The 15,677-nt window shown below is 36.0% G+C and overlaps 1 protein-coding gene across 1 annotated transcript in view; it reads left to right on the top strand.

Moving 5' to 3' along the window:
• Positions 1 to 15,677, top strand: part of LOC109057221 (plexin-B2-like) — a 37,895-nt gene that overhangs the window by 19,394 nt on the left and 2,824 nt on the right. The window contains 28 exon segments of the mRNA XM_042739984.1: positions 637 to 737; positions 1,041 to 1,173; positions 1,896 to 2,052; positions 2,770 to 2,881; positions 2,971 to 3,082; positions 3,221 to 3,322; positions 3,866 to 3,961; positions 4,260 to 4,347; positions 5,148 to 5,308; positions 5,775 to 5,923; positions 6,111 to 6,246; positions 7,261 to 7,397; positions 7,480 to 7,659; positions 7,811 to 7,922; positions 8,985 to 9,194; positions 9,336 to 9,515; positions 9,599 to 9,762; positions 9,929 to 9,946; positions 10,258 to 10,316; positions 10,477 to 10,706; positions 10,813 to 10,994; positions 11,695 to 11,761; positions 11,838 to 11,984; positions 12,523 to 12,679; positions 13,117 to 13,217; positions 13,871 to 13,955; positions 14,223 to 14,374; positions 14,492 to 14,652. Coding sequence (XP_042595918.1) covers positions 637 to 737; positions 1,041 to 1,173; positions 1,896 to 2,052; positions 2,770 to 2,881; positions 2,971 to 3,082; positions 3,221 to 3,322; positions 3,866 to 3,961; positions 4,260 to 4,347; positions 5,148 to 5,308; positions 5,775 to 5,923; positions 6,111 to 6,246; positions 7,261 to 7,397; positions 7,480 to 7,659; positions 7,811 to 7,922; positions 8,985 to 9,194; positions 9,336 to 9,515; positions 9,599 to 9,762; positions 9,929 to 9,946; positions 10,258 to 10,316; positions 10,477 to 10,706; positions 10,813 to 10,994; positions 11,695 to 11,761; positions 11,838 to 11,984; positions 12,523 to 12,679; positions 13,117 to 13,217; positions 13,871 to 13,955; positions 14,223 to 14,374; positions 14,492 to 14,652 — 3,689 coding nt within the window.

Genomic DNA, 15,677 nt, shown 5'->3' with positions numbered 1-15,677 from the left:
TCCCTATACTCTGTAATCTGCCACAAAAATGTAACAGCAGGCTGTATCATATCATTTTAGCTAATCGGAAGACTTCGAGGCGCTCTCATCCTGTCAGTCATTTTACTCATTCACATGGCCCATATATTAAAAGCAGGAAACTGAGAGTGTTGAAGTGGAACAGTCAACTCAACTGCAATAAGCTGCTTCATAAGTTGGCAGTTTGTTGTAAACAAACGCTATTTTGCAAACCGACACTTCTGACGTTGCTGAGATGACATACTGCAGCTCTCTCACTTTACAATTATGACGTTTAATGACTTTTGGGTCCTAAAGGTGTGGGTAATCCAGTCATTTCAATAGGAATCTGTGGGTAGAGGGTAAAATGTTTCCCGTATGGATTTTGCTTGTGTTCAGATACACACAAATTCCCCACTTTGACCAACAGAAAGATGCTTAATGTGAAAGTGGGAATATTTCATGAATTGCTTGACAATGGACCTTTTTTTTTTGATAATGTGATCACACCTTAAACTCTTAATGCAGAAGCAGAGCCTTCAATCGCAGATGCATCAGCTATTAGGCATCTTAAATAAATGAACAAATTGCCGTTTTAAAGGTTGTGGCTGTTGTCTTAATTGTTTCTCTTTTGCATAGATCACTAAAGTGCCAGTGCAGGCCTGTGAAGAGAAGTATGATTGTCAGTCATGCGTCTCCCAGCGGGACCCATATTGTGGCTGGTGTGTGTTGGAAGGCCGGTAAGTGTGTTAGATTCGATTTATTACCAAAAGCACAACATCATTTGGGCATTCTTGTCCAGTAAAGGACAGGACAAGTAATAACACAGCCACACGACAAGACGCATGGCTCCTATTAAAGTATGTTTAGGAAACAGTTTAGCAACCTGAATCTGAAATTGTTTAAAATATTGTGTAATCTAAGTCTTAGTCTTTTGTCTGTTACATTTTAGCAAGCGGTATGTATTAGATATCTGCATGCAGTCCAGTTAAATTGAATGCATTATGGCTCATTGCCCATGTTTGTCTGCTTTGCTCTTTCAGGTGTACTAGGAAAAAGGATTGTCGCAAAGCAGAACTAGAGAACACCTGGTTGTGGAGTCCAAACCAAACATGTGTAACTATTCAGTCCTTTAATCCCCCCAACATCAGCTGCAAGAAAACCGAGCGTACACAGGTACTAAAGCATAACACGTACACAAACACACACACACTGTGATATGGTCTGCAGTTATTTCAAACCCTAACCTCTTAAGGATTGACTCGAGATTGATATTTACTGGCTGTAACAGATCCAGTCTGTAATTCTAATCCTTTTTTTATAAGCTGACACGGTGAAGTTACTAAACAAGGCGTCTGAAACTATCGTATCATACCACATGAACGCACAGAGCACTTTTCATGCATTTCTAATATGTCTCAGAAGAAACTCAAGTGGTCATGGTTGATTAAAGAGGGTTCCTGTATACCGTTATTAACTTCCTGGATCAGTGGTAATGAATAAAGGCAGTATACTTCTAACTTATTTGCTGAAATCAATATTATTTTATGTTTCCTATTGCATATTTCAGGGGAAATAGAGTCGTGCAAAACCTGAAAATGTCAGGAAATTTTAAAATAGTGTTTTTCACCACAAACATTTATGGTAAACACTTAAACCTTATTAAGTGATTAAAATGTCATTTTAAAAGTAAATAATATTAATTATTATTATTATAATCTTTTTAATATTATTTATTTTTTCTTGACTATTCAGTATTTAAAAATCATTATTTAATAATCATAAAAGACTATGAAACTATAAATTCAAAATGTGTGAGAACTGATTTTTCCCACATTTATTTATTTATTTATTTATTTATTTTTCCTGAATCCTTATTTTCTGCTTTAAACTTGCAGGTGATCATTGACATCCTCTCCCTGCCCAGTATCAGCAGTGCTGATAGTCTTCACTGTGAGTTTGGTGGCTACAAAAGTCACGCAACTATGGAAGGCACACAGGTCATCTGTGATCTCCCGACCTCTGAGAAAATACCACACACACCTGAGACACAAGGTGAGAGCATCCTGTTTGCCTTTAACTTGAATAATCACCTACTGTGAAGCCGGCCTCTTACTGCCTCCTTTACTCAATAAACAAACAGATGGTGTTTGCCTAAAAATTATGTCAGGCATGAAAAGTTTTTCATTTCTTCATGTTTGTAATTTGCTAGTTTTGTGATTTTTAATTTGGAGACTGATCAGATGTAACAATTACACTGAAGCTGAATCTAATAGCAGATAGATTCTGAAGTTTAACTTATTGATTCTAGAGTTACAGAAAACTTTTATCAGGTCCTCCCTTCCTTGGGAATCAAACCCATAACCTTATAACCCTAGAAGTTCAGTATTGAGTTCAGCCACATGAAATGCCTTTGCCTAAAAACTGATGTGATTCCAATTTCCCATGATTTTAGAGTTACAGAAGATTTTATAAGGTCATGATTTCCTTGGGAATTGAACCCATGACCTTGGCATATCTTGCACCTGTTGAGCACTAGAAACTTAGAATTGGTCGTATGAAATACTCCTGCCTAAAAACTGATATGATTCCTGTTTGCCATTATTCTACAGTAGCAAAAGCTTTTATCACGTTGTGCTTTCCTTGGGAATTGAACCCATGACCTTGGCTTATCTAGCACCTCTTAAGCTCAAAAAATTCAGAACTGGCTGTATGAATTACTACTACCTTTAAAACCAACATGATTCCCATTTCCCATGTGAATGTGTGTAGATTTTGTAGCAGTGCCAGTGAAGATCACGGTAAATGACGGCATTGAAGTAGCATCTAGTGCATTTGAGTTCTACAACTGCGCAGCTGTGGTGAAGAGATCGGAGAATACACCGTGAGTATGAGGGAGTGTTTTAAAAATGTGTACACTATATAGCATTTATTTAGATTCGTCTTTTGATTGGCTGGCTTTGTGTTCTGCAGATGCATTGCATGTGTGACCAGTAAGTGGGGCTGCCAATGGAATAGTCAGGATCACACATGCAGTGATAGAGATGACAGTGTCAAGGGTGATCATATCATCCAACACATGCAGGTGAGTCATGTTAGGATGAATGTATGCGTATATAAATTACTATGTCTGTTTGTGCTTTAATATATGGTGAGCCATCATCCTTTGGTGACAAAAGAGGACTAATAACAGTTTTATTTGCTTTTTTAATAATTATTGCAGGATGGCATGTGTCCTCAGTTTGAGATCTCAAAACCTCTGTTTATTCCTGTTGGATTTAAAACCCCCATCGAATTTCAGGGCAAGAATTTGGATAAATATTTGGTAAGATGCATGCATTACTTCTTTTGGTACATTGTGTTTTTGTTACGTTTAGTATATTAATGTATACAATGTATGCAGGGAATATATATGTATGTGTGTGTGTGTGTATAATATGCAGGGAGTATATCCGTACGTTTTTTTGAAGCTTTTTTTTTTTAAATAGTGCATGTCAGTTGGACATTTTGGCTTCATTGATGTGAGAGATTGATTTAAATAAATTCAAATGATTTTACACTATAAGAAAAGTCTGTAAAGTAGGGCCTGTTGTACTATTAAGGAATTTCCATATTTTTTGCTGGTGTGATGTCTGTGTCACTTCATATATTACTTGCCAAAGCTACATAATTTATCACAGAAAAATAACCATTGACCAGTCAGAATCAAATATTTTAGAGAGCAATGAAGATGCAATAAAGAAATATATTTACCCAATATCTTAACGAGGCAATTTGTCAGGATGAATTTTTATTTTTTTTTTAAAGAGTAAAATGCCTGTTATTAGAGTCTGCATAAACAGCATTACTCTTTCTTCATCTCTCTCAGACCAGAACCTTTCAGATCGGCACTGAGCTCATGAAACAGGTGGGCGAGGTGACTCAGGAGGCTGATGGGTCAAAGTACAGATTTGAGGGATTTGTGGTCAGTATGCTCCACTCATATTCCTCCTATTATGTCTCCCTCACTTTCTACTTCTCTGTTCACACATCGATTTGTTTCTGGAGTTTGAGCACCAGCCCATATGGCATTCACAGCTATTGAGCTGCACGTGTGTGTAGGGCACAGTCCTATGTAGGCGTAACAAAAAAACAGTGATCGAGTTCACAAAGATATCACTTTGACAGGGGAGAAATTTTCTGCAGCACACAGTTGTTCCAGATGCAGTGATGTGTTTGTCTGTATCTGTGTGTTTAATGACACTTTCTATTGTTTATGCCAGTTTGAATATGACAAAGAGCCAGAAGTGAATGTGACGTTCTACATAAAGGATAAAATCACGGAAAGGAAGATTGACAGCACCCTCAGAGGTACATTTAAATGAATTTTCATCATCGTAGCTTACAGAAGCTGCAGTAAACATATGGATCGTCAAGATGCAGAAAGGTTGTGTACAAACAATGTGATAAACCTCTTAAAATAAGCAGATTAGCATATGTTATATATCATTGGCATCTTGGGGACTGACTGGCTGAATCTTGTTTTTATTTATTTTATTTTATTTTAATTCAACTAGGAATGTTTTAGACATGTTTAGCAGATGAACACTTTGAAAATTGAAAATTACAGATAGTTTAAATTTTTGGGTGACCTATCCCTTTAACTACATGAGAGTATTAATAGCATGTAGCTAGCATAAGTACATCATCCAGGTGTCTATTTGATGTGCATTTTTCAACTGGAAGATGTCATTTTGAAAGTGCTCATCTGCTAAAAATGAACTAAACATATCCCTTCAAGCTACGCTAAGCTGTGCTGCAACGTATTACTTAAACATAGCAAATCACATAACATTAGAGCCAATATCTTTTAAAATATATATCTGCCAGCCTACATATTCTGAGCAGTGTTTATCAGATTTTATTTTGGACAGTTTGTTGACCGCATTAAAAATCTTTGCACTAAATGTGACAAATTAATCACCACATGCCAACAATAAACAACCTAATTTGCTTAACTCACAATGTCTGAAAACATAGAGATAAACAGCAGAGTTTAATCAAATGTTTATTTCTCTACAAAATTTTTTTAAAGCATATTTTGTTCCAGATGATGAATTTAGTGTCAGTTCTGTGAATTGTTTTGTTTCCTCCATTTTTTTTTTACCTAGTGGTGCTCTACAACTGTTCAGTTAGACGTGAGGACTGCAGTTTGTGTAAGAACACTGATCAGAAGTATAAATGCGTGTGGTGCGACACCACAAAATCCTGCATCTACAAAGACCTGTGCAGCCAGGAGCTGGAGGATTGTCCTCCTCCAAAGATCACTGACGTGAGGACCATTCTTGACTTTCTTTACTCTATACTGTTGCTCAACCCAATTTTAAACTTTGCTAACACTAGACTCAGTCACACTTCAAGCTAAACTCAAAATGCATCCAAGAATATCTCATTGGCCTGACATCAGCTATTACCAATCTCACCATTCCCGGTTTAAATGCACTTCATAAATTTCTATTCTTCTTCTTCACTAGAAAACACCATTTCTTTTCCTCCTCTTCACCATTTCTCATGCCTAAATGATATATAGATGGCTTCGCTGGTTATCACAAAGTGTTTTGTTGAATCCATCTGAGACTCTAATGATCACACCACCTGCACCTGATAGTTTTTTATTATTTGTCATCTGGCAAATGATTTTCTCCAAAGCAGCTGGATCAGTCAAGGGCACAATGGTTATGGGTGATCTTTGTAACTCTCTATTTTATGGTTTTGAGTGCTGTTCTGCATCGTTCCAGATTGTTCCTCGGTATGGGCCGATGAAGGGAAAGATCTCTGTCACTATAAAAGGATCTAACTTGGGCATCAAGCAGGAGGACATTAAGAGAATCACCGTAGCTAAAGTGCCATGTACTCATCAGCCGGAGAGATACTCCGTCAGTACCAGGTACAGCATGACTGCCATATTAGATGAATGTGGTATCACAGCATATAATGTACCAGATTTTTTAAAAATGAAATTATTACATTTATGCAACAAGGTTACATTATATTGATTATTGATTAAAAGTAACAGTAAAGACATTTAGAATGTTACAAAAGATTTCTGTTTCGGTTTCTGTTTTTTCTCTCAGTGTTGTGTGTGAGATCGGGCCTTTCCCCTCACCACCTTCTGGAGACCTGTCCAGTGACCACAGCCATTCCGGGGAAGTGGAAGTGGAAGTGGAAGGAGGGAAAACAGGACTGTCGAATGTGTTATTCACTTATAGGGTAAATGCTTTCTCTATGATGAGTCCTTTGTGGCTGTTTATTTTCCTCAATCCTTTTTGCCTTTCTCTATGTAAATTTAAAGTAAATTGCACACCTGAAAAGACCAGTTTAAACACAGAGGAATTCCAATGATGTTAACCAGCAAAATGTAGCTAGTAAGGATGGTTGACCAATTAAATCTTGCTACTTAAAGTTTATTTAAGAAATATTCCAGGCTAATAGGAAAAGGTGTGTTTTCATTCTTTAAAATATACTAAGTAATTTATATATTTATGTGTGTGTGTGTATATATATAATATATATATATATATATATATATATATATATATATATATATATATATATATATATATATATATATATATATATATTATATATATATTATTTAGTTATTCATTCATTTATTTATTTGTCTTTTGTTTTCAAGCAGAATATTGTTTCAATCGGAAATAAGTCACATCTTAAAAGGAAAATGGTTTTTTAATGCTGTTTTAAGTTGAAAGCACACCAGCATTCATAACACAAGAGTTTTCAGTAGGAGAGACTTGTGTTGTACGTTTGAAACTGATATTGTATTTTTGATTTTTAAAGTCTTATGTTCAACAAAGTTGCATTTATTTAATAAGAATAAATATTAAAAACAGTAATATTGTGATTTTTTTAATGTTATTTTTTTAATATAATAATTTCAAGTGACAGTTTTCGTAATTGTTTTTTTTTTTTTATTCCTGTGACGCAAAGCTGAATTTTCAGCAACCATTATTCCAGCATTCAGTATTCACATGATCTTTTAGAAATCTTTAAAAATCTTAGTAACCCTAAACTTTTGAACAGTATATCTTTTCAGATATTCATTTTATGTTTTCTTCCACTGACTGTGTGAGCATAGCCTTATTAATGTTTAATAATGCTAGACTGATGTAAAAAAAAAAAAAAAAAGGTTGTTATTATTGGAGCTGTGAGTGAGAAAATGTTAAAGTTCTGTTGCTGTTGTTGTTGTTGCCCCCCACCCAGGATCCTGTCCCAACTGCTGTGTCCCCCTCTAAAGGCCCAGCTGCTGGAGGAACTGTCATCACTATCACGGGAAAGTACCTAGACACTGCTAGTATAGATGACATCAGCATCACAGTGGACAAAGTGCCATGTAAAGTGTGAGTAACAAGGTGTTAAAAAGCAGATTTGATTTATCTTTGTCCAATTCTGATCATGTCTTTACATTTTTTAAACATGCAGGTTGACATTTGGCCAGGAGATCACCTGCATGACAGGCCCATATAATGGACAGAAGATTCCTTCAGATAAGTTTCTCGTTAATGTGAAGTATGGCAAGGACACTTCCAAAGAACTCAGTGGATTCGAATACTCACCCAATCCCAAAGTTACAGACTACGCCCCACGGGCCAGCTTTGTTTGGTAAGTCCATTTTTAAGCCTCGCTCACACACAGCCTCACTATTGGGCTTTTCAAAGTTGGAATGCCATATCTTTGAAAATATGATCACAAATAAGATGTCAGCATGTATTTAATGGTTCAGGGGTGAGAATATATGGTTGTGTGTTTTCAGCGGAGGTCGTAAGATCATAGTGATGGGATCTGGATTTGATCAGGTGCAGAGAGCCACCATGCGAGTGCTGCCCTCTTCTGACGAGTTCAGTCACAAGTCTAGCAATGTGGAGGTGCGTGTAATGTTTGTAATCATCATTTTTGGACCCTTCTATGGTAAAGTTTGTGGTCACTTACAGTAAGCAAGGCTGGAATTTAAAGAGAAGATTCTGATTCTGTTTCCTTAAAGGGATAGTTCAACTAAAATGTACATTTAAGGTTCAGAAGTCACCATTTACTCACCCTTATGTCATTCAAACTTGATGCAATATTATTTTTGTCGTTTATTAACTATTACAAATATTTTTTGTTAATTTAAATAAATACCAAATAAAATGTAAATATTAGATTCAAAATATAAAATTAGAAATTTTGGTTTGGCAACTAAAAAAAAATATGTTGAAGTACAAAAATTTCTAAAACAAAAACTTGACAAAAAAATTAAAGCTAAATAGTAATAGAAAAAACTATAGCTAATGAAAATGACAAAGCACATACAATTACAAAAACAAACTACATTAAAAATTAAAACTGAAAATATAAAAAAGAAATGATTTAAAGTACTAATGTCTATTAATATAGTTTAAAATTAATACTAAAAAAACACTAGATGTTATTTGTCCATGGAACGCAAAAAGCAAACGGTTATTTTCCAGGCTTCAAAATTGATTTTTAAAAAGCACCATAAATGTAGCCTAAACAATTTGTGCTCTATATTCAATCTTTTGAAGCCATACAACAACTTTGAAAAGATTGAAATTTAAGTTCTTATTTATTGAAAGCTTTTTTACTTAGTCGCTTGTGCTTTCATTTGAAATCTTCAGGTTTCCTATTGTTGTTCTGTCAGATGTTACTGACTGGCTCTTAAGAAATGTCAGAATTTATTTTTGATTTAATTTCCTTTTTTTGATCAAATGTCTGGATGTCAAAACCCATTGCTCAATTTCAAGCTCTCTCTCTCTCTTCTGTCTGCATCTTCCTAATATTTCCTTTCCTCCGTCTCACTTCTCTTAATGTTAATAAGCAACATTCATCACGCAGCTGACAGCCTGCTGTCTTATTTCTTTTTTAGTGCTCAGACATTTGTGAAATGTGTTTTATACAGAGATAAACTAACTTTTTTTTTATTCCCGCAGTTCGTTCAAGAATTTATCAACAAGAGCGAAAACGTATTGGAGTTCCTCTCTCCGGTTGTGAACAAGACATACATGAACCAGTCCTTAAGAACGGTCATCCAGCTGGACAACTTGGTGGAGACCTTGACGGAGTTCGTTTACCATCAAGACCCCTCGTTCGATACGTTGACAGATAAAGCCATCACGGAAAACAGCATCATCAGCGTTCATGCAAGTGTTTTTTGCTAACGACAGATTTTGGATGAAAAATATGAAATGAAAAGCTATGCCTTAAAGGGACTTTCGTTTCAGTAATTGCTGAATGTTCTTTCAAAAAAAAAATCACTGATTCATTGCTTTTCTCTGATGCAGGGTAAAGGTTTATCTAAAGCCATGACTGCCAAAGAGGCCCAGGCATTTGTGGGTGATGTATCATGCACAGTGACATTCCTGGAGGATGATAAGCTGTTCCTCGTGGCCCCCTCCAGCCCTCCGAAATCCACCTCCAGACGCCAGCGCAGAGACACCAGCTCAGAGGCTATGGAGCTGTTGGTCAGAAATTGCTCTCTTTAAGCTTTAATCCCAGTTATTCTCACTAGTTTTACCCTGCGTTCAACGTTTCTTGTCTTTTTCAGATCGTATTCGGAAAAGGAGAGTGGAAAGTCGGCTCTGTTCGCTTTGAGAGAAAATATGAGGTTCCTCTTTACATCATCATTCCTGCTGTCCTCATTCCCATGGTACTCTTCATTGTGGTGTCGATCTATTGCTACAGGTAACAAACCTCTGAGTGCACCAGACTGTAATAATGTGAACTTAATAACTTTGATTTCAAAGTAGTGCATCAGACATATTGCTCAAGTTTTTTTTCTTTCAATACGGTCTCATTCCCTCCATAATTTCTTGTCCTCTCTCTGTCATTAAAAAGTAATAAATAATTCAGTTAAAAATAATATGCTGCAAATTAGTGAAAGTGAAAAGTGAAAGTGACGTGACATTCAGCCAAGTATGGTGACCCATACTCAGAATTCGTGCTCTGCATTTAACCCCATCCGAAGTGCACACACACACACACTGTGAGCACACACCCGGAGCAGTGGGCAGCCATTTTTATGCTGCGGCGCCCGGGGAGCAGTTGGGGGTTCGATGCCTTGCTCAAGGGCACCTAAGTCATGGTATTGAAGTAAATTAGATTTAGAAGTAATTTATATTTAAGTTAATGATAATATGATGTTTGTTTTTGAGTGTGTTAGGTTGGAGTAGATGGAAGGTAGTGTTTGTGTTTGAGTGTGTGCAGGAGTAAGATGGCGAATTTAGAGGAAAGTGTCCGTGATCGCTGTAAAAAAGAGTTCACAGGTGAGATGTTCCTGCTTCTCATATAGTTTATCAGTTTATGGCATTTTCATTTGTCGGCAAATATTTCCTTTTTAGGTAAGTTGTTAAAAGAGCAAGGATGGGTTTTGTAGTTCTGAAAGCTTCAACTTATATATGACACTTAACTCTCTGTGTTTCTTAGATCTTATGATAGAGATGGAGGACCACACTAGTGATATGAATGAAGCTCGAATCCCATTCCTGGACTACAAGAACTACACCAACCGTGTTTTCTTCCTGCCCTCCAAAGATGGAGCCAACGATGTCATGATCACTGGAAAGCTGGACATCCCAGAAAACCGCAGAGCCATTGTAGACCAGGCGCTAAACCAGTTTTCCAATCTCCTGAACAGCAAAACATTCCTCATCAATGTGAGACCCTCAACGTCAACCTAATAAAATTGCTCTGCTGACATGTCTACGTACTACTGGATTTGCTGTAGAAGCTGACTTATGTACTCATGTCTTTGTGCTTTAGTTCATACGTACCCTGGAGGGCAGGCAGGAGTTCAATGCCAGGAATAAGGTTTACTTTGCTTCCTTGTTGACGGTGGCACTACATGGCAAGCTGGAGTACTACACAGACATCATGAGAACCCTCCTGCTGGAGCTGATGGAGGAATATGTCCACAGCAAGAACCCTAAACTCATGCTCCGCAGGTCAGAACCGACTCCATAACAAATTCACATAATTCACCATTATTGTTGCTCATACTTAGCTTTAACATTTCTATGCATTCATACTCGCATCCGGACAAATAATTCCTGGACTTTGGACCAGAATATCATAGACTTAGCCCTTTTGGTTTGTGCTAGTAAACAACCACAAACTAAACACCCTAGAAACAGCATGGCAATTGCTGAAACCACTCAGAACACTTTAATAGATAGTTCCTGATTCAGTTTGATTCTGTTTCACAAGCTCTTAATTCAGTTTGATTCCTGTTTTGATTTGTCTTAGATTTATTCAGGTATATTTTAGTTATAATATCCATTTTGCTTACACATTCTTACATAGAGAGAAATGTTCTCTATGCTGAAAATTATATATATACTGGCAACATGTCTTTTGGAACCATTCATTAAACAAAACCGCTCATAAGAGTCAGTTGTTTGTGAATCAGGTTGCGTTGTATGTTTTTACATGCTGTTCTCGAGGAGTCTATAGAAAGTTTTGTGGTTTGGTGCCACCACTGAGATTAGACACTGAGAAAAGATTTTTTTGGGATGTCAAGCATCAATGTCAGGATCGTTCAAATGAAGATTATAATTGATCAGGACATGAGACAATAGTTAAAGCCATTTTTAGGGTATTGCCTGTATGTACAAGTTAAATCATCAGTCTATGTTTCCTGTTTAGGTCCGAGACAGTTGTGGAGAGGATGTTGTGTAACTGGATGTCCATATGTCTCTACCAGTTCCTGAAGGTGAGCAATTATGCTATGAATAGAATTGCAGAAATGGTTTTCTAGCTGTGAAGGCTGACTAATGTGTTTTTCACAGGACTCAGCCGGTGAGCCGCTCTATAAGCTCTTTAAGGCCATTAAACACCAGGTGGAAAAAGGTCCAGTTGATGCCAAGATGAAGAAAGCCAAATACACGCTGAATGACACCGGACTTCTAGGGGATGATGTTGAGTACACTGTTTTGGTGAGTACTAGTGGTTTTCAGTACAATTTCTTACCTGTAAGACATATTTTAGCATCCAAACTTGGTTTTGAAATGTGTGGCATGTCTGTTTACGCCAAAGATGGTTTCTGTGTAGAAATGGTCAGTAAGGGACCTTTTCACGAGAAAGCTTATTAATACAGAATGGGTCTCGCTGTAAGAGAGACTCAGGAAAGCGGAGACAGTGTGTGTGTGTTCATCATTGTTTTCCTAACGCCTTTCATTGGCCAGCAGTGAGTCTATAATCTCATTCATGAGTAACACTGCTCCTCAGGGACTGAACAGCCATTATCCGCTGGAGGAAACCACTCAGCGAAAAACCATTCATGAGATCTGGGAAAACAAACAAATGCACTCTTATTTAGTTGAATTTCCCATGAAACAAAGAATTACGCCTAAGTAATTGACTTGTAATTGGTGATTCTTGCCTCTAACGGTTTGTTCAGTCTAATTGTTTATTTGATGTGGTGATCTTTGTACAGTTGGTATCAGTGGACTAAAGCCTGTTTGAACTCTCTAGACCCTGCAGGTGTTGGTTCACGGTGAAGGTCCCGACGTGACTCCTGTCAAAGTCCTGAACTGTGACAGCATCTCCCAAGTGAAGGAGAAGATCATCGAACAGGTGTACCGGAATCTGCCCTACTCTCAGAGACCCACGGTGGACAGCGTCGCACTCGGTTAGACTTGCCCACCTGCATTTGAATTGCCGTACCACCAGGCACTTTTGATTCATTTCGGCAGGAAAATTTCCAAAAGCTTCCAACTTTATGGAAGTAACACACATAAATAGCTCTCTTTATTAACAATGCACTGCATTTAAAAGTACTGGAGGAAGACTCGCTTCTGAACAGATAGCGGTTTGATTAATGGTGGGATCTTGTGCATGTCGGTCGGCACTCCTGCAGTTCTTAATGAGTTGTTCTTCTAAATGTACTGAATTGTTAAAGCCAGTGTCTCGGATCATCCATCAGAAAGATGAATCTGGTTAAATGAAGGAGTGTAGAGAAAAACCAGCCAGGAATTTTCTTCTTCTCAGGTTATCAAGTGTAATGCGTGCCAAGCTTTTTGTGTTTTTTTGTTTTCTTCTTTGACATACTTGCTTTTCTTGCCACAGAGTGGCGCCCTGGCTCTACAGGCCAGATCCTGTCCGATCTGGATTTGACTTCACAGAAAGAGGGAAGATGGAAACGAATCAACACACTGGCCCATTACAATGTGAGTGCACAATTACACATAAATATACACATAAACACTCAGTGTTTTGAAAAGTTATGGCATTTTATGTTTCTCGCTGATTAATGTTGTCTTGAAGAGCACATTTCACTGTGCTATTACTGTCAGTTAATTAAAATGGTTTGATTTTGATTAAACCTTTTGATTAATAATTTTTGTTTTATTCATTTGTACTCTATTCTTAATTTTACAAATAGACAAATAGATTTCAGAGTCAATCAATTATTTAGAAAAAAAGAAATTAATATAAACAGTGCAATATTAAGTATAATTTACATAATTTTGAGTTGTATACAAACCAGTTCACCTTGGGTTTTCATCTTGTCTTTAGTGTTACTAACAAGCCTGACAGTTTTTATTAATATTTTACTTTATTTGTGCCCAAAGTATCTAAAACATATTTTATTTAATTTGATCACAGATTTTTATTTTTTATTGTGTTTTGTTTTATTCAATCACTGGCTTTATTTTATTTTATTTTATTTTATTTTTGGGGAGGTACACATTTAAATATTGATCTTTTTTAAAATAGAAAATTATCTCTGCTTGTTGCAGATCACTTTGTGTGGTTATATTATTCCTTGTTTAATTAAAATTAATAACTGTTGTGTTATATTCTTGTTTGTGTGTATTAGGTGAGGGATGGAGCCACCCTGGTCTTGTCCCGAGTTCTGCACACCCAGCAGTCTTTTGACCAGAACCAAGACAATCATGAAGAAAGTTAGTGACTTTCAGTTATAATGAAGTTTTTAACTACTCCAGTTGTACTTTAATGACACCAGTGCATTGCTTCGTATTGATCCCCCCTTAATAGTCTAAACATATTGACAGTCTTAGTGATGGAAAAACACAGAAATGACTAAAATCTGCTGACGCACTAAATAGACAGTGAACTAGAACTGAACCCAAACTAATGGGCCTCTCAAGTATGCCTAAAATAACTGTTCTCCAAACAGGAAACAAATCTGCTTGTTTTGTGATGAATAGGAAATGCTTTGCTGGAGGACGATAAAGTATTTCACCTGGTGAGACCAGCAGATGAGTTGGATGAAGTGAAATCAAAGAGAGGGAGTATGAAAGATAAGGGCACGACGAAAGCCATCACTGAGATCTACCTGACCAGACTCCTCTCTATGAAGGTGGGTTAGACTGAATATTTACTTACATTTAACATGTTTGTTTCATTCACATGTAGACATGAATTGAATTGGAAATTGAATTAGATAGTGATGTACTGTGATGTGCTTGTGTTACAGGGCACGCTGCAGCAGTTTGTGGATGATTTCTTCCGCAGTGTGTTGTCTTCCGGGACCGTGGTTCCTCCTGCAGTCAAGTATTTCTTTGACTTCCTGGACGAACAAGCACAAAAACATGACAATGTTGATGATGAGACCATCCACATATGGAAGACCAACAGGTATGAAACATTTAACGGTTCTGAACAACATTCATTTAATGGGACAGTTCACTAAAAAGGTTTTGTTTTTTTTCCAATAATGTTTCAGCTGTTGTTTTTTTTTATGTTGTTGTTTTTTTATTATTATTATACAGTGAAATTCAGTGGAGTATGAAACAACATTGGGCTCTTATATTATATTATATTATATTATATATTATATTATATTATATTATATTATATTATATTATATTATATTATATTATATTATATTATATTATATTATATATTAAAGTTAAATGACAAATGTTTCCTTTTAAAAATATTATTGTATAGTATTATGAATATATTAATTAAAATTTTTATTATAATAATTAACTGTAAATTCACCCTTTTGACTTTAATTGTATGGGGGAAAAATGCAGAGACTTTTTTAAAAATACCTAAAAAAACGTTAATTTGCTGCGTATATTATATTAAGTTTTGAAGTTAAATAACAAAGGATTATATTTAATTTTTTTTTAAAAATATATTTTCTATTATTATATACAATATATATTATTATAAATACATATAATATTTAATTATATTATTAATAATTATGACACATTTTAAATTTATATTATATTATTAATGATTAATGACAAATAATCAGTGCAGCCTGAAATTTAGATTCAGCATTATCTGAATGAATTCAGCTGTGTCATTACATCAGTTAATAAAGCTGTGTTGTGCATGAATGCATCCCATACAGTAGGATGCCTGTATTATTTTGTACAATATGTGCACAGCAGGAGGTGGTTGTTTAAAGTGACAGACATTCTTTCTGTGACAAAAACCAGCTTTCTGCTACATGAATTCACAAGCGCGGCAGTTCACTTGTACAGACGTGACAGCCATGCATCTTTCCTTGTCTTTCATTATCAATTATGGTACTGAATTTTATGCTGGTTTGACACATGAACTCTTGCGATTAAAAAGTTAACTTTCACAATGAATTAATTGAATTAAAACACATTTCCTACCTTTTGGTACAAAATTAAAAT

The sequence above is a fragment of the Cyprinus carpio genome, chromosome A4 (assembly GCF_018340385.1).
Source record: "Cyprinus carpio isolate SPL01 chromosome A4, ASM1834038v1, whole genome shotgun sequence".
In the NCBI taxonomy this organism is placed as follows: Eukaryota; Metazoa; Chordata; class Actinopteri; order Cypriniformes; family Cyprinidae; genus Cyprinus; species Cyprinus carpio.
Note: the sequence above shows the minus strand (reverse complement) of the source record. Positions and strands in the feature narration are given on the sequence as shown.